The 27,598-nt window shown below is 40.0% G+C and overlaps 1 protein-coding gene across 2 annotated transcripts in view; it reads right to left on the reverse strand.

Moving 5' to 3' along the window:
* ZSWIM8 (zinc finger SWIM-type containing 8) overlaps positions 1-27,598 on the reverse strand; it is a 65,189-nt gene that overhangs the window by 21,555 nt on the left and 16,036 nt on the right. For both annotated transcript variants that reach the window (XM_062639445.1, XM_062639438.1), the window contains exons 2-9: positions 19,522-19,675; positions 18,258-18,352; positions 8,739-8,911; positions 6,832-6,939; positions 3,583-3,664; positions 2,133-2,253; positions 1,579-1,780; positions 519-694 (exon numbers count right to left, since the gene is read on the reverse strand). In XM_062639445.1, the coding sequence (XP_062495429.1) occupies positions 519-694; positions 1,579-1,780; positions 2,133-2,253; positions 3,583-3,664; positions 6,832-6,939; positions 8,739-8,911; positions 18,258-18,352; positions 19,522-19,675 (1,111 nt within the window). The remainder of the gene's footprint in view (positions 1-518; positions 695-1,578; positions 1,781-2,132; positions 2,254-3,582; positions 3,665-6,831; positions 6,940-8,738; positions 8,912-18,257; positions 18,353-19,521; positions 19,676-27,598) is intronic.

A 27,598-nucleotide genomic window follows, 5' to 3' on the forward strand; every position in this document is an offset into this window, starting at 1 on the left:
ATTTGAACTCTGCCAAACAACTCAAATGTGAATATACATAGCACAACTTCATACTTTAAAAGCCAAAACTCTTTATGATTTTCTATGTGACCTGATTGATGTTTATTTTAAGCCTCAATCCCAGTTTCCTACAGTTTTTTGTCTTTATCTCCTATATTTAGCTGCTTCATATTGTAAACTGCATAAGACAGAAACTGCATCCATTTTAGTAACTTAGTATTCCTGATGTACCTTACATACATAAGGCATTTTATTAATGTTACACAACAGTTCACAGAAAGCAAAATCTGTTAATGTGTAATTGCATTGAAAATACCATCCTGTTTTCATTTGTTCTGAAAAACTTTTCCTGGGCACTTATAGCACGTTAAGCTAATACAGTACATTTTTACACACCACACTTGGTAAACTAGGTAATGAAGTAATGATACAAACACAAGAAATCTACTGGAAGGAACTCCAGAGTGTGCTTGAACATCACAGAAATAGAAGAGACAGGATCTGATTCACATGCTCACCTCTGTGGACTAACAGTTGGGTCAAGGACAGCCAGTCTCCAAAGAATCACCATCTCATCACACATACTTGCACAAGCATGAGCAGCTACTTCTGACTGGCCATTGCTGCGTCCTGTGTGCCCACTAGCACTGCTGTGTGATGCAGATGTTCGCACACTGTACCACCAGCCGGTTATCTGTAGAAGAAAATGTTCGGTGGAGCTATGTTGTGGCCAACACCTCATCTTCAGCTCTCATAACCACAAGGAAAGAGGATCCGTGGCATGCTTTTATTTGACTCCAAAATAACTACGACCATTTAAGCAGCATTGGTTTGTAAGAACTAAGGACCTCTGAAAATTTCTCTGGTTAGAAGGCATGGGCCCACAGAACAAAACACTCATAGGAGATTCTCTTACTAGAGGCCTTCAAACTTGAAAGGAAAAAGTGAACAAATGTGATAAATGAAGCATTTCGTTTCCCTTGCTCAAAGCTGAGGTATGTGATAAGAGCAATAAATAAACTTACATTGCAATTTATATTACAGAGCAAGATCAATGTCCTGATCTGTTAAAGGAAACCTTTTTCCTAATATTACTTTTAAGAATATATTTTAAAACATTATTAAAACTCATCAAAAGGTATCTTTTGCAATAATAACAAAAGACTCAGATTCTACGACCTAACATATTTTTGACAGCTTATAGATACTGATACGTGACATGATATATGATGTACTTTGCTTAAAAAAAAAAACAACCCAACATTTAAACAAATCACTTTGATTGGGCAGAAATCAAATCAAATATGTTGAACAAAAAAGAACAGACCCCCTATATTCATGTTAAAGTGACTGAGGCACTTTTGGGATACAGTGTTACCAGGACAACATTAAATCAGGACACAAAGAAACTGTATGCAACATCATTTTAGCTTGGAGAAATACATGCCCATAATGCATACAGACTCTCAAAAAAAAGAAATAACTATTCAGCCATGGATTGTACAGGCACATGACACCAGTCACTGGCTCAGCCTGGTTCCTCGGAATTTCCCCCATCCACAGCAGAGATGTGAATACCTGCTCATAGTTGAGACACTGGTCAGTCAGAATCTCCAGCAAAGGAGCTGCATTGCTATCCCGCCTCTTAAACATCTCTCGCACAATCGAAAGCAGGTTCCATATTCCTTCAGGCTCTCTTCCTCGCAGGGGACGCAGGAGGCAGGCCCACTCAGCAGCAGCTGGTGGCTCCGTGGAAGAGAGATACATTGAATTCACATCACTGTAGATTGAAAAGCAGCGATGAGGAAAAAATAAATCAAGCACAGACATACAAAATCCTGAGTATATTCTATGTCCAGAAATATATTTGCACCTTAAATGGGACAGATACGCATAACCCAAAAGAGAGAATGTATAACACGACTGACAACACCACACAAGCAAGGTATTACGCAAACACAGTGTGCTCTACTGAAATAACACTGGACAAGCTATACAGCCCCAGACGAGTGACCACGAAACTAAACATCCTTCAGTCCGTGGCATTACATAAGGGTACAGGCTATAATACAGTGAATGAACTTGCAGATTACATTAATATCACATTTTCCCTTCAATGGGAAACAGTTTACCTGAAAACAACAGGAGAGGGTCCACAGAATTTGTGAAGGGTTTTCTTTATGTTGTCACTCAGAGTAGACTCATCTAAGTACCAGGTGCTTTGATCTGATGCAGAGGGTCCAGCAGTGGGATCTTGACAAAAGAATAGCACATATACAGTCTGGAGGATTTGAAGATATTTTCCTCTGTGTGCCCAACCACAGAGATTATAGGGAGTACACAGGCAGCGTTACTCAGCTTATTTCACCTGCTGCATAACTCACTATTCAGAACTATCTTAAAATGCTATCATAACATTACCTTAAGCACTGACAACACTAAATCAAGAGACATTGCTGGCATGCTGAATGGTAGGTAGCACTACAATCAGTGGGACCAGGAGAAGTTCAAGGACTGTGCCAACAGAAACCTCATGAAGTTCATTGAGGAAAAATGTACATTCCTGTACCTGGGACAGGACACCCCATGCATCAGTGCAGAGTGAAAACCAAGTAAGTGAGTAGCCGATAGGTTTTGATGATCATGGTGGATGCCAAGCTGAACACAAACCAATGGCAAACTTTTACTGAAAACACAAAACAAACAAAACCAACAACCAGCCAACCAACCAACCAAAAAGCCTCTGCAAACTCAGCTGTATTAAAATAAAGTACAGCTGACAGATTTAAGGAACTTATTTTATCCCCCTGTACTTAGGACTGGTAAAGTTACACCTGGAATGTTGTATCCAGTTTTGGGTCCCCCCACCCAGGAATGACAATAAGGAACTAGAGAGCATATAGTGGAGGACTATTAAGATAGCTGGGGACACAGAGCACATGATTTATGAGATGAGATTGAGGAAAATGGGATAATTTCCTTTAAAAAGGAGAGGGTGAGGGGTGACCATTAACAGCCTACAGCTACTAGAATCACAAACACAGCACAAACTCTTCTTGGCAGTAGTAGCAGATAGTAAAAAGGATATTCATACTGGATAGTAGGAAAAAAATGTTGACCGAAAGCATAATGCAGCACTAAAACAAGAATACTCTGCAACATCTTTGATAACCTAGATTTAGCTAAACTAGCCCCAGCCACGGCTAAGTCAATCTAGTGTTGCGAGTGGTCCTCTTACTTGAAAACTCCTGTTTCAAGAAAGAGGTTGGAGAGGTCCCCTCCAATCAGTATTTCCAGGACTCTACAATTAATACTGATATAAAATGAAAAATCTTTTGTTAGAAAGGTGCATTGTCTGATGCTCCCTTCTTCTGCATACACTCTGAGGCATTCGTTACAGAAGCAATTGCCTATTGCTGTGCCATATATACACGCAAGTGCCTGTACTTAACCCTTCCCCTTGACCTCCACCTGCAATTTAAGCTACATGGCAACAGACCAGTTCAGAAACTCAAAGTAATGGAAATATATCCATTTCCTACCTGTGACAGAGATTACTGAAATAAGATGTATCAAGGTTACCTGGGGCTCCACACACTGTGTTGATGGCAGTAGACTGAGAAGATAACAGCTCATCCAGCAGGCGCTGAGCTGTTGGAAGAATCTGAAAACATGAAGCAAACTTTCAGTATACACAGGATTTCTCATGCTGATACACCCAGTCAAAAATCTGACTGGATTTTCATGACTGAAGCACTCTCATAATTTCAGAAGTATCAAACACAGCATGTTTTCAGAAAAGACGAAAGAGGGTGCTAAAGATTATAGAATGGAAAACAAGCTGTTAAACTCTCTCCTTTCTCAAAGCAAACCTATATGCAAGGCTTACTTCCTATATTCATACCCTAAGAAGTAAGCAAAAGCATCATAGATTATTAGTTCCTTTCTCATTTCTTAAGGAGTAGGAGCCCATAGAGAGTGATACTGCAACTAATTTTGAGAGACATGGAAGTGACTGCAGTCAAGGTCACCCTTTTCCTGCACTTTCATTGCTCTTTATTTCTTGCTCCTAAATCATCCTCTAAAACCTGAACTAATGGGAAGAGAGAAGTAAACTATAAATTACATACCTACATAACTTTTGTGGCAGACTTTAGCTTATTTACCATCCTGTTAGCAAAGGGATCATCTAGATATCAACTCAGATTCAACAGTAAACTAATGCGATTTCAGCACTAAACTAATCATAGAATCATAGAATACTTAGGGTTGGAAAGGACCTGAAGATCATCAAGTTCCAACCCCCCTGCCATAGGCAGGGACACCTCACACTAAACCATATCACCCAAGGCCTCATCCAACCTGGTCTTGAACACTGCCAGGGATGGAGCATTCACAACCTCCCTGGGCAACATATTTCAGTGCCTCACCACCCTAACAGGAAAGAATTTCCTCCTAATATCCAATCTAAACTTCCCCTGTTTAAGTTTTAACCCGTTACCCCTTGTCCTATCACTACAGTCCCTAATGAAGAGTCCCTCCCCAGCATCCCTATAGGCCCCCTTCAGATACTAATCATAGCTTCTGGACAGTCCAGAGCATAAGCAGAGACACCTGACTGCAAAACCTTAAGTAGATATACCCTCAACATGCTCTTTCTGAAAGTAAAAAACACAGCAGGAAGCATTTCTTCCCAAACGAAGACCCAGCTGAAACTGTAGATCCATTTAGCCTTTAGCATGCACACTTACAACAAGTCAGGCGTGTACTTAGGATTTAAATTACTTGCAACAGAACACCTGATATCCCCTTCATCTCTCTCCACACAACAGCTGAGGTTAAAGACCACAATTACTGTAAGGCAAAGCACATTCAGGACACTTATATTTGCAAATAATATGGATCTATCTCAAACAGATGGAAGAAAAAGAAAGCTTCAGAAGGATATTTTGCATTTCAATCATCTCAAGAAACAAGCTAAGCATTAAACTATTCTTGTACCTGTTTTTACTACTATGTATTTTAAGTCTCCACAGAGCAGAAAAGTAACAGGTCTAGGCAATGTCACACCTTAAGGTGGAAGTACTGGGGCCCTGTAGTGATTCTCCTTCAGGAATTTTTGCCAAGATACTCATATTTAATTGGAATAGGAGTACTGGCTTCAAGAAGGGAAACAGCTCTTGAGAGAACTGGGTAATAAATTCCAGCTGCCCAGAATCACTAACATTTTCATAGACAGAGAAAATACTTTCCGCAGAGACTCTGAAAAACATCTTCTTATCTAGCTGCATTCCTACAGGCCATCATTCCCCCACACTCCAAAGTAATTCGGCTTTATATTACTGTATCATAATGTCATTCACAAGCTGGAAATAACGTTAAAATATAATAATGTATATAGCCTACTGTAAGGCTACATCATGTAGTCAAAACAAAAAGCCCCAAGGTATCAGAGTATCTATCTCCACACAGAAATCTCAAAGATCAGGAATGAGACTGTTGGAAGAGCTTAGGGCATGCCTTGCCTTTTTCAAGGGAATTATACAACACAGGTTAAGATGCATCTGCCAAAAACCCCTAACTTTTCTGTTGGGCAGCATCCATCAGATTATCTGGCTAGACAGTAATAATTAAATAATCCAGATGTTCCTGGGTGTACCACTGGTACATGACAGAAGGAGAAATAATCCCTGCAAAAAGGAGCTGAGAGAGTATTTGAAAGCAAGCAACTCACATGCCATTCAAAAAAGAACTACCACCACTATTAGCCTTTCAAAACCCTCATTTACTAGAATCCAAACTATGTGACATAAAGATCCAGGTCCTTGAGAAGAAAAGCTTTGTTAGGTAATGCAGCAAGAAGCACACACTATTGGTGCTGAACAAAAAGAAGCAAAAAAGCAGTGGTTTTATATCACTTTGATATTACAGGTTTCCTCTATTTCCTCTCATAAGATCAGTATTTCTATAGGAAATGTAGAGGAGGTTTTAGCAATAGAATATCTTAGTGTCCCAAGCACAGCACCATAATATGAATTTTAGGCATATGCCAATAGTAATTTAACTCCTATTTAAGCCATTATGCAAGTACTAGTGAAATGTGACAGATATCCAAGCAGAGAATTTTTTCTCTACCTCTTTTGGTTTAACCAGCATAAAAAAGTTCCTGTATTTTTAAAGCAGACATTTTATGATCACTTAGGTATTCTTACATATTTTGTGCAAGCCTTTTAGGCAGACAATATAAATGACCTGACCTTGAACAACATATATATTTAAGGAATAAGAAGAGCACATTTAGTCTTTGACTAACCAGATTTCATGTCTGTGATTTTCTGTAACCCAAATGATTCTTACGAATCATCAAAGAAGCTACAATGTGAGAAGTCAAAAAGTCACCAGTTGGGTGCATTAGAAAGTGCCCACCTAAGGCACGCACAACACATCCCTTGATGAGTCTTCCCCATTCAACTTACCGAACATACAACACAGAAGCAGCCTGATTTGTGCTGACCTAAGTTTTTTCACCATCATGCATTTATTTTACTGTGTTTGATCCTTCAAAAGCTAAGTGCATATTCATGCTAATATGAATAGCCACCACTCTTCTTTCACCCTGTAGGACACTTCTACCATTTTACTTGGCAATGGACAACTGTCAAATAATAGAATGGAAATCTGAAAAGGCAAGAACTGAAGGCATTCCCAGCAACTCACATTTGAATAGCATAACTGATTATCTTGCAACAAAAGACATCATACAAATTGATCCAGAATAAAGATAAGCAAATCCCACTATAGAAGTCAATGCTATCGAATGTCCCCATTTACCTGTTGTGGAAGTTCACTGATTAGGTACTGAGCAAATTTTTGCAATTGGTCTCTTTGTAGCCGAGACAAGGACTCAGAAACAGGTGCTCGTAAACATACTGCAGATGCCTGAAGGAAGAAAAAAAGATAAGAACTGCCATTAACAGGTCAGACTTAATGAAGCTGTGTCCACTCTAAGGATGAAGTGTTATGAACAGCAGCTATACTGATGTGTATCATGCTTGGTCTTGATGGACAATTTCTTTTTTTTCTGTAATTATGTGGTGTGTTGCAGAAAACATGCAAATAAGCTGTCTAGGCTTTATAAAAACTGTTTTTAAGAGTTTCTTTTCAAAGAAACTGCTTTAACAGCTGTGCTTAAGATCTGTTGTTGCTAGCAATTGCACAAATACTGGCAGGGATTTCACAAACAAACCTCTAAAATAGGACATTATTCTTTAAGCTTCTGGCAAACCAACCAGCTCTGTGGGGGGTTGTTTCACAGAATCAAACCCACCTCATTTATCTCAATAGAGGTTTTTTTAATTCAATCTTAAAAAATCAGTCTCTTTCTATATCATAGAACAACTTAGATGATAAAGAAAACCAAACAACAAACACAAACAAAAAAAAACAACAAAACACAGCAAAGCAAGCAAAACCAACAACAAAAACCAACATCAAAACACTAGTTTCTTAACATTTTTCACTGTACAGGGAAAAACATATTTGAATAACACCTACCTAAAATTTAACTTGGAAACAGGCAAGAGCAGTTTGATAGTAAAGATGCTTCTGATATTGGTTTGTCTACATAGAGCAATATACTTCGCCTTGGAACTTGCTAGTGTTAGCGGTCAGTATATATAAACATGAAAATCCCTTCACCAGCATTTTTCAAGTACAAGAAAGGATTGGAGGGAAAAGAATGATTTTCTACCTTACACAGGGTCCAAACTTTCTGAGCATAAACAATATAAATGAAAATTGGTTTCCTATCCTCACTCTCTATATCCACCTTTTAAAATTGGAACTACTAATTGAAAGCATAACTCTTTTTTGCCAACACTGCAGTCCTAAGTACAGAAAGTTTACTGACATTCTGATGATTTCAGAAAAGTATCAATTTTAGCCTATTACAATTGTCCATTATGAAGTATTAACAAGCTTCAGCAGGTTATTAGCATTTATTTAAGAATCTGGTGTTGACCATAAGCACGTTAGCTATAAAATGTTGTGTGACAGCAGAAAATCTTCTGTTCCTTTCAATCACCCAAATTTAATCCTTCCTTAAGATGTATTTCTCAGCTTCCCAAAGTCTAAGGAAATTAATCCGTATGCTAGACTGAGCCCTCAAATTGTGTATTTTATACTGATTCTATACATTTTTACCTGGAGTTCACTGGGATAAGAAACACAGACTTTTCAGTTTATACAAGGCTACACATAATACAAGCAGTCAAATAAAAACATAAACTTAACTGAGTGTTTGAAATCTGCAAGTCAAAATGACCTGCCTCGGTATGTGTTAAAATGAACTGGTGAACATAAAGGCCAACAGTGATCAAAATTACCTTCCTTCTGCACTCTGATTAAACAACTTAAAAAGCTTTCCTATACCGTATTTACAAAGACTTTTAATAAAAATCTAACTGAAGAAAGAATGAGTAATTCTAGCATTTAAATGAGAAACAGGAAGGGGCAAAAAAAGACTCTGCATCTATCCTTAGTAATTTGCACATTATCAAATGATGTCCTGCAGGTTAGAGCCTCAGACAATTCACTCTGCAGACCACCACTGTGAGGACACATTTGAACAATGAGTACCAAGCACAGTTTCCCTAAAGAGAGCGTGAGTTGCACAAAACTGTAATGAGAGACTCAGAGAAGATGCCTAGGGGAGAGAAGAACTGTATTTAAAGGCCTACATTGTGTATCCGGAAAAGGCAGAGTGCCACGACATGAGCACACCACTTGGCCCCAGCTCCACAGGTACAGCTGCATGATGTGATCCTGCACCGGTCAAACATCACCGCCACGTTGTATGCACCTTTGGGTGGCACCATCTGTGGGGGTACCACAGTGGCACTCAGATGGAAGCCTGTTAAAATTCAAAAGTCCAAGTTACTCTTCTGGCACCAGGAAGACAGATTTAGCTAGCATGGAAGTTTAGATATGTGCCATTTAAACAGTGTAACAACATGTATAGCAACATCACCCATACAGGGATGGACAGGGATCTAGATTCTCCAGCGTTTCTTTCCAATCAGTTAACAGCAGAATATCAGCACAGAGGCATAATATGTCATAAAAGGTTCAAAAATACCAGTTGTTAATAAATTAGTTTATATATTTACTTATGTTAATATAGTAAAAAGAAAAAGCAGAACTAGATAAAAACATCACTGAAAAGTGTGGGGGTTTGATCAAAGGGTCAAAGGTAGACTACACATATTTTAGGCATGATTTCTATGTTAATTATCTCTGGCAGCAGTGCAGAACAGGCTAGGTGACTTATTTCCAAGTCAGTTAACTTCTGCAGTTTTACAGTGAACTAAAGAAGGCAAAACTTCACACCTAAACACACACTTACACACTGTGGCTTCAGAAGCTACCCATTTTGCATAATTTATGTACCTCCTTGCAATTGTGTGAATACCCCATTTTTATAAAACATGTACTTAGCAAACAAAAACCCCCTCTTAGAGTAAAATCAATGGAAAAGGGAAATTTCAGCAACAACACATGAATTAAGACAGCCCCATTAATCTGTGATCAAACAAATAAATTATGAACCGCATCTCAGGCAGCATTACAAAGAACTTTAATGAGGCTTGACTTTATGTAAGTGCATGTACAATGCATACCAGTTGTACTTACAATACAGCTTCCTCTACAGATAATTGTTATTCAGAGGCATATATATCATGAGCAGAAAAAGGCCATCAGGAACACGAAACTTTTACTTGTTTGGAAGGTCCCTATCAGCAGTTAATCATCCTCTACAGCAATGAGTATCAGCCTCAGAATCTTTCTGCTAGTGTCAAATTGAGTTTCAATGAAGCACAGAAAGCATCAAGGGTATCAAGCCATAACCAAAATTCAGCCCGACAATCTACCTTAAGTGAAAAAAAAATACGGCTTGGGACAGATGATTGAAATACTTTCTCCATCATCAGCACAGGGAAGAACATTATAAATCCACACTACTGAGCTTTTATTATGACATTGTGAGATTATAATAATGATGGTGTTCAGGAGTGCACATGACCTCCTAAATCCCATTTAAAACAGTGTGCACTAGTTCTTCTTCAAAATATAATCTCCATGCCAATACAAACTTGCTCTTACCTTGCTTAACCTTTCTATTTCTCCTGTACACCAGAATCAAACCCTCTTCCTGATGTGGGTGATTATTTTGATTAGTACACATAATGCCACCCAAATTCTTCAGCCATTCTAGCAATTGGAACAAAATCAAAACAAAAGGCAGCATTCACACAAAATTACTGTGCTGCTTATTACCAGCTACAGTTCTAATTTATGATCCACACTTGGATAATACAAGCCAAACAGTTCAGCTAGTCCTTCTGTTACAGTAGAAGCATCTCAGACCGATGCCAAAATGCCCTAATTTTCACAAATGCAAATTAAGCATTTCACAAATTGGAATTACAGCAATCCTGTTTCACTGAGAAAAAGAGGTATTCGAAAGGTCTTAGAGAACAATAGGTCACAGCTATACACTCTTACCGAGCTCCTACCATGAAATTCTTATTTGTATATGAAGACAGTTACCTGATGAAATGCAAAGAGGGAAGAACAGTTATAAAAACAGACAAAGAAAATTCAAGGGTTTCAGCATGACACATCACAAACTTCAGCTCAAACTGTAGCTTGATGAACGTGTCTGTCACTGATGCTGCTAATTCAAGCACCTCCGCCCAGTGTTTTTTGCACAATCAGTCTTGCTGTGCTGAAAAACTGTTTGTGGGCTAGCGCAGAAAACCATACCAGGGGAAAAAATCTGGGTTAAATTAATAGTTACTTTTACATAGAGGTTCAACTTTAAAATTCAGCTCACTGCATAGTTTACAAAACCATGAGCCTGCAAGGACTGGAAAGGTGACTATGAAGGAGACCATTCTGGAGCACTATAGCCCAACACTACTGTTTAAAGAAACAGAAATCAAATTGTATTTGCTTATAGTCAAGGTGCAATAATTAACTTCTCCCACACACCACAGCTCTTACCCTCCTGCTTAAAAGTGAAGAATCACATCTACTGCACACCTGAGTGACCTGGTCACCTCATGGAACCCACAAGAAAGTTCTTCCACGCACTCCCCATTCCCACTACCTGATAACAGCTTATCTACTCCATGCACAACAACACATTACAAAACCATGTCTGCATGTACCAGCAACATTGATTCTGCAGCTGCATGTAGCCCACCAGAAAAAAAAAACCTAAGATCTATACCCCATTCTTGGCAAGCTCCACTCCCAGGAGACATCGAGAAAGAGCTGCAGGCCAGAGGAATTGCTGTGCCAGGAGTCTCACCCCCCTGGATACAATTTTTCTTAAATGCACAGTGGGCACAGAGCAAGTTTAGGGCTTATGTGAAAGCACTTAGGCTTTCTACACTGAAAGGACATCTAACACTTGTTATGAGCACCAGCTTTACTACTCATGCACAGAACAAATACGTCAAGCAACCAGCACCAATGCTTCAGAGGATGTGTCACGTACCTACACTGTACAACATACCAGTTACGCAAAAAGAGCACCAGGAGTGAACTACTACACCATGAAGCAGGCTTTATCATGTAGTGAGGAAAGGGTACCAGCACACTGTCCTGTCTGGTACACAATTAAGACACATGGTTTAATCAAAGGTAAAATCTGGTAATAATCAACTGCTGCCTAGCAGCAGGACCTACAAAATAGAGATGGCTTCTTTTTAAGTCCATAACCTATACTTCTCACTGCTCCACCCCAGAAACTTAATCCTGCAGGAAAAGAATCCAAAAGAAATGTATGCTTCCAGCTGGTTATAATACAGTACTCATAATTTTAGGATAGCTACATCAGTATCTTTTGCATTTGATATGTATTTTATCATGAAATCCATTTATTGTTAAATTTCAGATCTGTGCATTTGTTTTTCTGAGGTCACAGAATCAGAACAGTTTAGGCTGGAAAGGACCCTTAAAATCATCTAGTTCCAATCCCCCTGCCATGAGCAGGTACACACTCCGTTAGACCAGGTTGCTCAAAGCCCCATCCAACCTGGCCTGGAAAACTGCAAAGGATGGTGCATTTACCACTTCTTTGGGCAACCTGTTCCAGTGTCTCACCACCCTCACAGTAAAGAACTTCTTCCTTATATCTAATGTGAACTTCCCCTGTTTAAGTTTAAACCCATTGCCCCTTGCCCTATCACTACAGTCCCTGATGAAGAGTCCCTCTCTGGCATCCTTGTATGCCCACTTCACACACTGGAAGGCTGCTGTGAGGTCTCCACACAGCCTCCTCTTCTCCGGCTGAACAGACCCAATTTTCTCATGATTTCAGGTGGAAATGCACAAATCTGAAATTCCCCAAGCTACTCAGTAAGCAAATGGAATGAAAAGAATTAAGTGACCTATCAGTCAACAACATCCTAAGAATACTTCAACATGCTAAGAATACTTCTTGGAATGCAGGCTCCAAGCTTTCTTCATTGATATTTGGTAGTTATGATGCCCCTACAACAATGCCAGCAAACACACCTCAGTAGAGGATTTAAGAACTTCTTCTCTGGCTTCCCCAGGACTAACAGAAATGGGAAAAGAAGAGCTCAACAAAAAGTAAAGTAAAGCAAGGCAATTTGGGACAATTTAGGAGAATCTCTAAAAAGTAGAGACAGAGACTATTCAAGAAGGTGCAAAATTAGAACCCAGACTGAACCTGCTTCTGCTTTCCTCAATTGTTAAAAAAAGAAATTAAGACTATGATAGAAAAAAGTCTCAGACCAGCAACTACGACACACCTGTCTGAGAACAGAAATGGTGTCTTTAGTGCAAGGACACGGGTTTATGACTGCTACAAAGGGAATGTGCAGGAGAAGGTCTACTAAAGCAGATTCTTTGTGTGTACACAACGCTGTAAAAAGGTGGGGTTTGGGAAAGTTGTGAAGAGGTGCTGTTGTTCAGAAGTTTTAGGTATAGATCTGCATGTGGACAAGATATTTGTATTTAAATATATATATATACTGCAAAAGGATATGGGCAAAAAGAGCACAAAGCATGTTTCAAACTATGTCCGATTGATCACAATATTGCAATGCACTGCCCAATCCCCCTGTCCTGGGTTCAGCAGTAGCAGTCATTTTTCTCCTTCTTAGCAGCTGGTGCAGCGTTGTGTTTTGACTTTCAGCCTGGGAACAGGGCTGATAACACTGACGTTTGGTCTGACCAAGGACTTTCTGAGCCTCATGCTCTGCTAGGGAGGAGGGGAAGCCGGGAGGAAGCAGAGACAGGACACCTGACCCAAACTGACCAAAGAGGTATTCCATACCACAGCACATCATGCCCAGGATGGAACTAGGAGGTACCTGAAAGGGCTAGGGACTGTGGGGTTGGAGAAGGTATCAGTTGGCGCTTGGTTGGGCTGGGGGGGCGAGTTATCGGTCGGCTGGTGCTGAGGTGTTGTATTCTCTTCCCTTGTTATTTCCTTTATCATTATTATTATTGGTGGTAGCAGTAGTGATTTGTCTTATACCTTAGTTACTAAACTGTTCTTATCTCAACCTGTGGGAGTTGCATTCTTTTTGATTCTCCTCTCCGTCCCTCTGGGAGTAGGGGGAGGGAAAGAAGTAGGGGAGTGAGCGAACGAGTTACCTGACTGGGTTTAAACCATGACAGTTGTTTTTGGCGCCCATCATGGGGCACAAGGGGTTGAGATAACGACAGATCTGACCAGATTAATAGTCACTCATCACAATGATGATTTATTGGCTCTCAGAGTTGTTCCTCTCAAACTCAGAGTTTCAGAATGTTGTAACTTACTTAGAGCCAGTATTTGCTGTGTTAGTGTTTATCAAGTGTGGGGCTTGGGCTAAGGTTCTTGTCTCACTGTGCTTTATGGCCATGACTTGTAATACAGGTAAGATCCAGCAGCAGGGCAGGATGGATGTGGACGTGGACTTGTACCTGGCCGTCCAGCTGCTCTTCACCCCCCTGGCCCTCATCCTCGCCTCCATCTTTGTGAGGATGCGGGGAGCTGAGGGGGAGCGGCCCCGGGAGCCAGCGGCACCCAAAGCGGCCCAGGAGAGTAGCCCTGGGGATCAAGTGGCAGCGGGAGGGGGGCCGGAGGCCGGCAGGGAGCGGCTGCCAGTGGAGGAGGTCGGGGAGGTCAAGGAGCGGAAGGAGGCGGCTGCCGAGCAGCAGGAGAAGGCGGTGGAGGAGCCGATCCCCAAGGAGGAGTTGAGCCCCGTGGCTGAGCCCAGCCCCGCAACGGTCAAGAGCATCCCCCGGAAGCCGCCCGCCAAGCCCCAGGAGGATGCAGGAGACCACGCAGCATTTCCCAGCAAGGCAGAGGAGGAAGAACTGGACTCAGGAAAAGAGAAGCTGGTGGTGGGAGAGCCGGCAAGCACAGCAGCTACACCAGCCCCAGTGACAAGTACAGCAGCATCGTTTGAGAGCTCTGAAGGTTTTGAATGGCCTTTGGGTATCCTTGGGACCTGCCTGCTGATTGTGATGGGGATCAGCATGTTGGCACACACACAGACTGTGTTTTACCCACAACCATTTTGTTTGATCTCAAAAGTTAAGCAGAGTCAGGTTTGGGTCTTGTCTAGGGTTAGACGATGATATAGGAGGACCAGGAAATTTTCCCCAGGGCTGGACAGTCATGAGTGGCAGGGTGTGTGTGACAGTATGGGCAAGTATCTAGTCCACTGGGCCCCTCCAGTGCTTTGGAAGCACCGGAGATGGAAGGCAGCTGTATGGAGTCCCCAGCAACAAGCTGCAAAAACTGCTGAAGGGGACAGTGAATTATTTTGAGTCTGGTGGGCCCATGGCACTTCAGACCATCAGAGCAGACACGCAACATAGAGATGGACTCATGATCGAGGGGTGGACTTAGCAATGGACACTACTGCCCAGGTTATTCACGAGTGTGAACACTTTACATAGCCTCTCCTGCTCTGAAAGACTGTTAAAAGAGATGGAACCCAATATCATGGACTGAATGGACTCAGCAGCTTTGTAGGGATTGGTCCATGCACTAAGAAATGATCTCTTTCTCCCCGACTCTGTGTATATGGGGATGTATATATGTGAGATGGTATCTTGGAAATGTGGGATCTGAGCATGACGTGAATGGTATGGAATAAAGGGTGGATACTGTCCTGGGTTCAGCAGTAGCAGTCATTTTTCTCCTTCTCAGTAGCTGGTGCAGCGTTGTGTTTTGACTTTTGGCCTGGGAAAAGGGCTGATAATACTGATGTTTAGTCTGACCAAGGACTTTCTGAGCCTCATGCTCTACTAGGGAGGAGGGGAAGCCGGGAGGAAGCTGAGACAGGACACCTGACCCAAACTGACCAAAGAAGTATTCCATACCACAGCACATCATGCCCAGGATGTAACTGGGAGGTACCCGAAAGAGCTAGGACTGTGGGGTTGGAGAAGGTATCGGCTGACGCTTGGTCGGGCTAGGGGGAGCGAGTTATCGGTCGGCTGGTGCTGAGGTGTTGTATTCTCTTCCCTTGTTATTTCCTTTATCATTATTATTATTGGTGGTAGCAGTAGTGATTTGTGTTATACCTTAGTTACTAAACTGTTCTTATCTCAACCTGTGGGAGTTGCATTCTTTTTGATTCTCCTCTCCGTCCCTCTGGGAGCAAGGGGAGGGAAGAAGGGGGGGGAGTGAGTGAATGAGATGCCTGACTGGTTTTAAAGCACAACACCCCCTCCAAATCAAATTCCCTCTCATGGGCTTTTTAATTTCCTGTGTTTCTTTGCCTATGTGTCAGTATGTGAAACTCAACTGCAATCGCACACCTTAAAATCATCTGGAGTGGACAAGTGAAATTCTAGCCACCACACCCGTACTGCCCATGGTCGGGGCTGCTACTCATGGGAAAAGAAACAAAAAAATCCCTACATTAGGTAAAGTTCCTCTACTAAGGAGGAAACAAAATTACTCTCTAAACAAAGTTACTCCCCCTCCACACACATAATCTTTTGTCCAGAAGACCAGTTGCTGTGTGTGTACTTGCGCAGCTCCTCCCCGTATCATGCACCATTTGCTCTTTTTCCCAACTCTTCTCCCCTCCCAAGCACAGCTTTTGCACTAACATTCCTAGCCTTTGTTCATATACATTGCTTTACACCTCCTTATCTTTTTGATTTATTTCTGAAACAAGTTTTGACCAGGGTCAACACTGTATATTAAATATTCTGCTCTTTTCCACTGGAAAAGTCCCAGGAATTGCCGAATTTCAGCCAGATGTATTGTAACTCATTTTGTCTCTCTTAAACATTTGCCTTCCTGAAGCTCAGCAGATGCCTTAGAGGCCTCTCTCAGCATTTCAGACCTGACATCAGGAGCTCCTGAATGCACTCAAAACTCAGTTTGATTGTGTTTAGCTCAATTTTGCTGATGTCCCAAAATTACTATCTGATGTCACTGACAACTCAGTATACTTTATGACTGCTATTGTTATTACATTGCAAAACAGACGAGGTAAAATCCTTTCAGATGCTTTACCCTATATTCACAAAACAATTCCATCAGCCTTTTGCAATTTCTGTAGCTCAATGACTATCCTCTTTTCATTCTCCTCAAGCTTTTACAGCATCAGTCCCTTTTATTCCTTTTTCGAGGGTCCTTTACCTAAATTTATTCATTCCACTGATCACTGAGAGTTAAGTATTACTGGTACTAGCAACTAAACAGGCAGGCAGAAAGAAGCCTCTTATCCCTCATCACAGGAAAATAAAGGAAATTCCCTCCTTAACATTATAGATTTTTGTATTATCATTTTTTTTTATTACAACCAGGCTCAGTTGCTACATGCCAATTAATAGTCTAGTTGTGAAGTTTACAGTAGCACAAAAACCCAACACATCTCTATTGGATTGACATGGGTCACCTTAACATACTAGTGTCTTTATTTCACATACTGCCTTCCTGTCCAACAGCTGTCACTAGAAAAGCTAGCTCAATATTCTCCTTTACTGCAAAGGATTTAAGGAAAAACACAGAGACCAATTCTCTGTTTAAGGTAAGATTAGTTCCTATAACCATAAAAGATAAAAAGAACAAGATAAGTGAAGAAGAGAAATAAAATCCACTGTACAGCAACAGGGTTTTCCTTTTGACAAAAGTATTACATGAGTAACTGTATTATTAATATAACTCTTTTCCTAAAAGAATAATTAAACCTTGCAAACTTCCTCTCTGCCATGCATGCACTTCAGGCAAGGTAATCATTCGATCAGATAACTAGAAAACCAAGTTCTCTATAGAGACAAAGGCATTCCACAGTTTTTTCCAAAACACCATTTTCAGAACATTTCTGGCTTTTCACTCAGTTTCACAGCTGAGCTGACTGAGAATGAAGTAAACATAGTATTTAGCTCTAGACATTACAAAGAATATAATGGATGGGAACATCACTGAGGGTTGATTCCCAGTCATGAGTAAGAGACATATCAAAGTATGGTTTTTGTCAAAGTGTTTTCAGTATATATGTTTATGTTGATTATGACTGTCAGAAAGAGGCAGGAAAAACATAGGTGTGCAGTTGTTTTATGACCTTCATACTTGGCCACACCAGGGTGCCTGGACAATGCTCTCAGCATGGGCAACAGCAAGATCATGAAAAACTGCACGCCCCATGAGTAAACAGTCACAGAGCTGGCATAAAATCCATTGTTTTTCTAAGAGCATAAAAGCAGGACCCTCTTGCAGCCAAATCCAAAGCCTCACCTATGGGTGGATGCACCCCATAGGAATTTTCCCAATTACCTGAGACACTGGCTGCCACAGGGCTTCCCAGCCTGAAGTGTAGGCCTGGATGATGATTAGGTGGTAACTGGTGATGTATTTTTCCTTGATCTCTGTTCTCTCCATGCAGTAATGATTTGATGCATTGCTAATTTTCCTCTAAGCTTTACATCTATATTGCTTTATTGTACTTATTCACTATAAAGAGAGAGATATATACCCAATTTGCATTTGTGTGCTCGTTTAATAAACTGTGCATGTTATAGCAGCTTGTGTGTGGTCATTTTCTTACATATCCTGCCTGTCAGCATAACACATGTGGCAGGCAGTTTAGTCTAGGATGCCAGAAAAGTTCATTTTGAGACTAGGTCATACCACTGCTGGTCCACTGCAAATACAGTTTTGGAAGTCTGAAATATCTGGAGATGCAAAGCTGCAATGTTCTTACCTATCTGGAGAGGGTCTTTGACAGCTCTCACCCGGAACAGCTGCTCCCCTCGCTGGAACTCATCTGCACTGCCATTTGCCAAACACGAGTACAATCTGCAAGAGAAACAGAGAACATGTCAAGATCAGTCCGGTTTGAAGAAACTTTACACTTTTATGCTCTTCTATTATTGTTGACATGTTTTTTTGAAAAATCCTTCATATCTTCATCTTTAAGATGAAATCCAGCTCTTTTCTGCCATTTGTCTATTCAGTTCAACCATAAAAATCACTGGTCTCTTCCTGAGTTTGTGTATAGCCACTGGCATTTCTAGGAATTTTAACCTAAGCCTTCAAAATATAAATTCATTCATAGCCTAAAATTAAGCTTCTCTATATAGTATAATATCAATTCAAGGTCAATGTTAGCATGCCACAGTAAAAGCTCCTTGTATTTCTAGATGAGTTTCCTGCATCTTCACCCGAGGTTTTTTTACACTTGTGTTCATCAGAATAATTAACATACATAACCTGCTGGTTTGCTGTGGTCCCCCACAGGTGATGTTACAAATTACATCAGCACTTCTGACATTAACCCCCCCCATCTGATACCAGCACCTTAGATGAATGCATCTAAGAACTTTCAAGATGATTCTTTCTTAAAGAGTGTAATATCACTACTTTGCAGCAAAATTCTGAATGCACAGCCACACAGGTAGGCCTCCTATAGTATAAAAGCTTCATAAAAAAAAACACCCAACTTCGGCAAAAGATCTAAAAGCACAGAATTTTTTACTATGTACTCACACAATTTATGTGTAAACGTAAGAAATAGTAATTTCTGTCTCCATTCTGATCACTGATGCAATCACAAAGTCTGATTTTTCTGCTTACACCAATGAAGGGCTTGCACAGCATACTGAGGGCAATTTCTGAGCCCAGTTAAAGATCTGACTCTAGCAACTGATTCAAATTGGAAAGAATACTGTGTAAAACTAACATAAGAACAAAACTCTATGAACTAGTCCTGTCAGGCAAATTAAAGGCTGTGTTTATTCTGCTGTCATTTACATATACAATCTGCACATGTACATGCATGCAGAGCAGCTCACCCTGAAATAAACCCTCATATCATAGCATAACCCCCAGTAAACCACCCATGCATTACAAAATGCATGAGAACGGCAGAAGCAACAAATATATGGGACATTAAATGGACAATGATTCTCCTCTAGTGAACAGAACTTTTCCTTAAGCATCAATGGAACAAAACCAGTATTAATTACCTGATATCCTCCTCATTTTCTGGGAAACTCCAGAAGGCAATTCGAAGCTGCAGCTGCTCAGGCACTGGAGGATAAACTTTCTCCACCACCTCGAATGGAATGTGAAATGCAACCTGCTTTGCAGACAGTTCCACCAATGGGATCACCAGCCCATCTAGAAAGGCAAGAAACAAAATGCAATTAGACATTCAGACAACAAACTCATGAAAGGCTGAAGAAATCAGAGCAGGAAGCTCTTCCATCTCCTTTCTTGCCTCACCAAGTTCAAGGAACAATTTTGATAGACAGTAAAAGGCAGCACCAGAATTTTCTGAAGAATTGCCTGCCAATCTTATGTTTGTTTTCAGCATCCTAGGGCATGGGTACACATGCCTAAAACAAAAGTCCTTCTTCAGGAGAGCTGTGTTAGCCCAGCAGATATCAGTGACTCAGACTTTGTCTCCTGACACAACTGAAGCCATTTAGAGAGACTTAAGGTAACCCAGTATTTTTCAGACATTTCTGTTACAATATGGTGGCAACATCGCGTGAATGTCAGGTGATTACACAGAAAACTATTCAGTGTATATGCACAACACAGCATGGAAAGGTTATCCAGGAACCTTAATGTTGACTTTTTTGTTAGCATTCAGTACTAAGTATTTTATAACATTTAAATTATTATTTGTTGCTTTATTCCCCTCACCACCATCGTTCATATAATATCTATTTATATATACTTCAAATTATTTACAGAAGCAACTGGGAATTCACATGTTTGTTTAGTGCTGACTACACCAAGCCCATGAGGATCTTAACTGAAGGCACCAAGAGCTTACACAAACACATTTAACTACCACCTTTCTACCAAACTAGCTCCACTTTTTATGTTTTTCAGTGCAGATTATTTCTTATCATCAGGTGATAGGAGTATTATGTTTCTGCTTCACTCTGAGCTAGATCACACTCTACACAAAATACCAGACTTGTTCTATCTGCAAACACCCCACTGCTTTACTGAGATCACTTCCTGATCCATCACTACAGCAGCCTTGGCTCCCCTGTCTTCCAAACCTGTTGCCAGAAGCCTAATTAATTCCATTTCAGAGAGCTGTTATGTCTCTTCACCTCCCTAACCAGCTTCTAAAACACCGCTGGAAGCCAGAATGTAAACCAATCTGGTCCTCAGCTTTCCCTCCCCACCGGCCTCCAGGCAACGTATCAAAGGAAAACTTAAGCCCCGATGTCAGTAAACGCTTTCTCACCCTCTGCCTGGAGACACCTTCCAGTCCAAACAATTAAGAAACAGATAGGAAAGAGCTTTGAAATTATATGCACACAGCAAAGCAGCCAACATCTCCCCCAGTACTGAGCAGCCCCATCAAATGGAAGGATTACATACAGAAAGAAAGAAAATACAGTTTTCAAACATCCACATTTATGATTTTTTGACTGCAGAAAAAAGTAAGTTTATTAGGCAGCATTCCCTTCTTCCACATACAGTCAGTCTTCTACTGTCAGGATTGTTTCATCATCACCAGTGACTTTTACTCTATGTTATGGATGGAGTCTCTGTTTCACAGTGCTAAAATCCCATCCACAATGTGAGAGCAGCAGATTGTAAAATGAGTAACAGTGGAAAAGTGGAGTGGTCCCTTTCTCTATAGCTAGCAAATAAACAAGATTTTGGCAGAAAAATCCTCTCATTTCCACATTTGATGACCAGGATAGGAGTAAAGCTTTCATCAAGTCACTAAAAAAAAATTTACTGTCTTAAGTCACTAAAAATATTACTGACTTTATTTAGTGCAATCTAGTCAACTTAAATACCATTGCTGCTACCACAGTATTAGTAGATAATACAGAAGTCCAAACTGAGGCACTTTAATACTTGAAATGACTCTGAGCAGTGAAAGGAGAGGTGTTTTTTGAGGTTTAAATTGCACTTTTTGTATAGAGGCACTTTATCCAAGTCTTTCATTACAGATAACACCTAAACAACCTCTACAAGGTACAAGACTCAAAAAAGACTTCAGTACTGGGTGAAACACCTGCACATTTTTCAAACAGCTGCAAGCCTACAGCCTGGATGGTATTCCTTGTTACAAGGACCTGGTGCTGTATACGAAGGTTAGAAATGCTGAAGTTGACAAAAAAGCAGCAAAGGCAAATGCATTCTGCTTATTATTCTAACTCTAAAAATATTTAACTTTTCTGAGGCAATGGACTAGGATAGACATACAGTTACAAGGTTATCAATGCTACTTGTAGAGCAGTACTGGTACTAGAAGCAATAGTATAATCATTGCAATTACCCTTCAGTGTGGCTGTTCTCTTTCAAGCTAAACTAAACTAGCTCAAGAAAAATACTTTGACAGGCATTACTGAAATTACCTCTCCTGAGAAAACATTTCTTCCAAGTGGAAAGACAACAGGAGCCCTCCTCACCCACTTCAGTGCAAGCCAGCCTTACAGAGTGAACTAAGGTAACAGGCTGAGTTTTACACTGAACTCATTAACTGATTCATCAGCTGTACTGTGTTAATAGTAACCAGGCAAAGACATATGATGATAATCCACAGTCAGACATTCCCAACACACAGCTTGGACGTTTTCAGAGTAAGGTGAAAACAGTAAAATCTAGTGGGAAAAAAAAAATAAGATTATTGCTTTTTAGATTTTTTATCTATAAGACCATGCCTCTTTCGAAAATGCCAGATTTCCTATGGAGAAAAAAGACTTGGAGGGGAAATCGTAGAAAACAACTGAAAAGTAGAAAATAATTTTTCAGTCATACTTTAAGGGAGGTGAATTCACAGCAGTAACTTTGCACACAATGCAAGTACTAAAATTAAGAAGTTAAACTGCTCTCAGCTTCAACAGGGTAGTCCCCTATGTAGTCAAGGTGAGACACCTATTCCAGAATGTAACTCAGAGCATCAGAGGGTCCTTTCCCATTAGGCCTCCTGCAAAGTCAGCTGGACAGTCTGTTAGATGCTTAAATCAAGCTCTGAATACTCTCTTTTGAGTCCCAAAGAAAGAGAGACCCATTCAAAATGTTTATCTCTAGATACACAAATCCAGCGTTGGTGTATTCATACCTACTTGTATCAAAAGGTGCTGTCAACAAAACAGACAAAAGGTACTCTCAGGTTCTACAATAAATATATTTTAAGCAAGTTAAAAAAATAAGTCTGCTAACAGAGCAAAGGAGAAAGCATCACAGCTTCTGCTCAGAAAGCAAAGGTAAGGACAAAAAGGACTGTAAGTTTAATATAAACAAATTACACAGTAGTGAAATAAAAGATGTAACATAAAATTGACAAACCTGCACAATAAATCTATCCAAGGGAGAAGATAATTTGAAATTGTGGAGCAAAATTAGCAAGAATCATTGCTTCCTCTTGGGAAGCTGACATGATGACCCAAGCAGAACAAATGAAACATTTCAAGTCTTGAAAGAATAAAGTCACAGGCAAAGCATAAGCAATCTCAAACAATTCTCACAGGTTAAATGACTAGCAAAACTCATGTCAGGAAGAGATTTTGAGATGCCATCTCATCTGTACCTCCTACCTAGGAAGCAGGATCAAACATATCTAAACCATTCTGAGTAAATCATATCTACTGCCAAATGGAACACACAGCTTTAATAAGGACTATCCTACCTTTTCGCTACTGTTTGAAGTGAATTATAGGTATGATTTTTTTTAGCTGTTTTAGAACAGCTAAAACTTTAGCATAATTATTCCCACTGGAACAATAAAAACAAACCCTAAAACAGCCAACACAAGCTATGCACACAAACATGCATTTTCACCAGTGGAAAAAACTGTGCCAGCAGGGCTTACTGACATATGGGTATATGTGCAGCTACACTGCCTAACCTTTCCTAATATAGGGTAGGATGCAAGAAGTTACACCCAACTATTGTTCAAACTGAGCTATGATTCTTTCACTACAATAATTGAGTTTCCATGATAGACAAACAGAGAAGAAACTGCTTGAATAGTCAGCAAAATGGGGGCCATAAGGATACCAAAGAGTTATTAAATGGAACTGAAAGAAAAACCAACTTGGCCAAGCACTGAATGTATTTGTTATCTAATTACATTATTTCCACTGGGTTACTTTCACTTGATACTCCTCTCTAAAAATAAACTACACATACAGGTAAATAAATACAAATGCAAGTGAACAGATCTCACAGCAAGAGATATGTATGACACAGTGCAAAGACAGAACCCATTGCTTTCGCTATACATTAAGCAAAGAAAAATGGCATGTTAGGCTGAATTACCTCCTTAGAGATGAGTGTATAGCTTTGATTTTATAGCTATTGCTGCTCTCCACCTCACATTTCCCTTCACCTTTCTCTCTGGCTTCAGTCCAAAAATGTAATAGAGTGGAACAAACTAATACAACTATACACAGAACAAGGAGATGAAGAAAATTAAGTGAAGCACTTCTGATATCAAAATCTAAAGTGAGAACAGTAAAACTAACAGGAAATAAACAGACTGCAATCTTGGCCACTGAAGGGGGAGGGGGGGGGTGGTGTTATAAAACCTGTTTTACAAATCTCATTTTTAAAATTGCTTTTTATAGGATTTTCTATGTAGAAAGATAAATTCATTACTGTGGAATGCATTTTAAGCATTTCTTGTTTTATTTCAGCTAAATGCCTACCAGTAAAATGCCCTTTGGCTTAAGATGTATTCTCTCTGATACCCCTCAAAACCAAAAACTGTTGAGAACTCTCAAATATGGGCAAGCAAAGCAAGTGTTACATTTAACCATAGCCCAACTAAATCAAAACTCTTAAAAATATTTCATTTCTTACAGTTTTCTAGTTTTTGTACATTTGAGCTTTAAGGATAAGCCAGAGAAATATATTCCTTCAGGTCTCAAACTCAGCAAAAAACATCACAAAATTTCACCTTTGCCTTGAACTCTGTAATACTTGAAGATGAATGCTCTGAATGTACTTAAAGAAAAAACAGTTTCACAATGTGAACACTGCAAAATGACACAAGAGCTTTTTAATTAAAAATTTACTCTTCATTTCAAATCACTCAGATCCCATGTATTTTGACCATTACTTTACTTCTTTTTCTTCTTCCATTTTACCACATAATCAACATCCTATAAGAAGCAACGTGCTTGTTTTTAAAAATAAACAAAATTCACCTCTGAACTGAGGATATGACAGATGGTATGTAACAGAAGCACGTTGCAAAAGTCTGTAAATAAGGTATTTTCTCTTCCTTCACAAGCATTTCTCACCCAAAAGCTCCATCCACAAGGCTCATTAATTTTAGTTCTCTTTTCAAAGAGGTCTTCGATTAAGAGCAGAACTAATTCAATGGGTCACAGACACACCACCACTGTTCAAGTTTTCTGTCACATTAACATCTTGCCCAGGTAGGTCGCAGCCCTATGAGGTCCTAAGGGAATATCTTCAGAAGTGTTTAATATACTTGCAGCCTATGTCATTAATAAGGGTACATATCTATCCACTTCTGGACTGTGGCTTTCAAGCACAGACTTGCGAGATGGGTTGCTAACACCTGTCCCATACAACTTCCCAAACTAGAATAGTTTGAGATGTCTATTCTCCAGGCTGAACAATCCAATCTCTCTCAGCTGTCTTCTTAGGAAAGGTACTCCAGCCCTCTGATCACCTTTGTGGACCTCCTCTGGACTTGCTCAAGCAGTCAAAAGCACTTAAAGCAACAGAAGTATTCACCTTTAAACACCCATGCCAAAATGGGCCAAGGTGAAGGGAAAGAGGACTTGGGATAAAAGAGTTCAAACTAAACTGAACAGCATGAAAAATTTCCATTATAAAGGCTCACAGATGAACTGCTGGAGCAGCTACAAAGCTGTATCATGTAGTAAAAGAAAGTTTGGCTAGACTTATGCTGAAAGTAGACTACCTAATAAACCACATTAGATACTACAGAAGAATCTCATTCAAGATGCTCTCTTTCAGACCTGTATTTTGATTCTTACAATTAGGAACTCATTTCCCTTCAGAAAATCACCACGCTCTGGGTTGTAGAGGATCTTTTCAAATGACACAGCTGGTCTCAGTGGTGTTCATAGTGGACATATACATACACACACATATCACAGATTGCTTCTGCACAATTGAAGCTAATGAGTGCTCTTACGGCAGCCCAGCAGGCATGCCAAGTACTGAACAGACACTAGGAATGAAATTTCTTGCCCCAAATACAGTACAAGAGGAAAAAACAAACTGGCAAGCCCAGGGGTGAGGAACAAAAGGCAGAACCAAGACTCTGCAAAGCCAGACCCTGACAGCTGAAGAGACATACGGAGATGCATCTGCACCTCATCCTAGTCCTGCTTAACTACGTGCAGAATGAAACATCTGAAAAGCAGAAGAAACATTTTAATATTCTAATACTGACTCCCAGCTGTCTGCAATTAGCATTCCTCTGCTTCAGATTAATAATTCCATGCCACCTTATACCAAGGGACAAAACCCCACGGTATTCCTTGTAAAAACCAAGCAAACCACAGTATTGCTAAACAATATAAATTTATTTTCCTTTTACAGATTAAGGAAACCAATGCAAGAAACATGTTCCTGGTTCCTCAACTATTCAAGAAGTGTCGATCTTAACAAAATAAGCAACTCATTTACACTGGAACACCCACTGCACCAAGTCAGAATAAAGTTTCTCAGATACTACCCACTCCAAAGCAGCTCTCTGCGGAACACCTCAGCATTCACACAGCCAGCTGCAACAACAAGTGGAATTAGGTGGAATTCATCCTGTGAGTTTTTTCACTTGCTGTGACAGATCAAAAAGGTTACACAAGACAAGAATTGTGATCAAGCAATAGAGAAAGGATGCTGCAAATGCTGCTGTTGATCAAGCTTGCTCAGAAGAGATGACTGGAGGGAGCATTCTGACTTGAAGGCTTCTTTAGTTTTGTTTTCTCTCATTGTTTTTGTATTTTTAAAACATCCACATACTCATAAAGAGGCTAACAAGTACAGCCGAACTGACCTAGAAAAACAGCAAGGACAGGGCACTGACATCAGGTATTTCTGGAAAAGTCAGCCACAGAAAAAACTCTTAAACTATGGCTTTCTCCACTAGGGTTGTATGGCAGATGATATTCTTACTATGCAAGAATTAATATGTGCGTGTGTGTATTTTTTTTCATGTGTTTGTATATGTATACACATACATGTATATATACACAAACACATATATACACTTTAATAACCGAAAACATAGCCCTCAAGAGAACTAAGTGATCAACAAGCTAGCAAAATGCTCCAGAGAGCAAATCATGATTCAGTTTGAGTCACAAGTACATTGATCACACTGTATAAAGCAAACAAAGAACTATCATGGTTACTTGCTTATATTTTTCTGTCCATGGAATTCACCTGCTAAATTTGCACACTGCCCTTCTTACCATCTGTAACTAGTGCAGGAAGGAAGATTATCAAGTAAATATGCTTCTGGTTTTTGGTTTGTTTTTAATTTAGAGAACAGCAAACAAGAGAAGCAGACATGTCCCTTCCTCCTTCTCCTTCACTGCTACTACCCCCATAAGCTTACTAACAGCATTAAATCCGTAATGGGATATGTGTTTACAAGACTTTCTTATACCTCTTATTTCCTCAGCTAGAGTTACAAAACTCTATCTGGATCCCATAACCACTTTTCAGCAGTGAAATTACAGCAAGAATAATGTCGCAGGGTAGGAAACATAGAGACATAGAAGACCATGTTGAAAGCAAAAAGAATTGGGGAGAGGCCTACATCAGCCCTAAGCCACAGAATGACATTTTTATGTAAAAACAGTTGAGAAGATGAATAAGCAACAGAATTTTTTCATTAGCGTTTACTGGATAAGACTGATGAGATTCATAGCCAAAACCCATTAAAAATACAAATCCCAGATGGGCAGATTACAGTCCAGAATTGGAAATCTCACACTTAACTGACAAACTGCAGCAACTATTACTACACAAATTCTGTTACAACCGTCACAATAACATTTTAAGAACAGCTGGGTTTTTCAAGTCAAATGCAAAAAGGCTTGTTTT

The sequence above is a fragment of the Pezoporus occidentalis genome, unplaced genomic scaffold, assembly GCF_034315485.1.
Source record: "Pezoporus occidentalis ecotype Australia unplaced genomic scaffold, CSIRO_AGI_Poc_V1 ctg116, whole genome shotgun sequence".
Taxonomy (NCBI): Eukaryota; Metazoa; Chordata; class Aves; order Psittaciformes; family Psittacidae; genus Pezoporus; species Pezoporus occidentalis.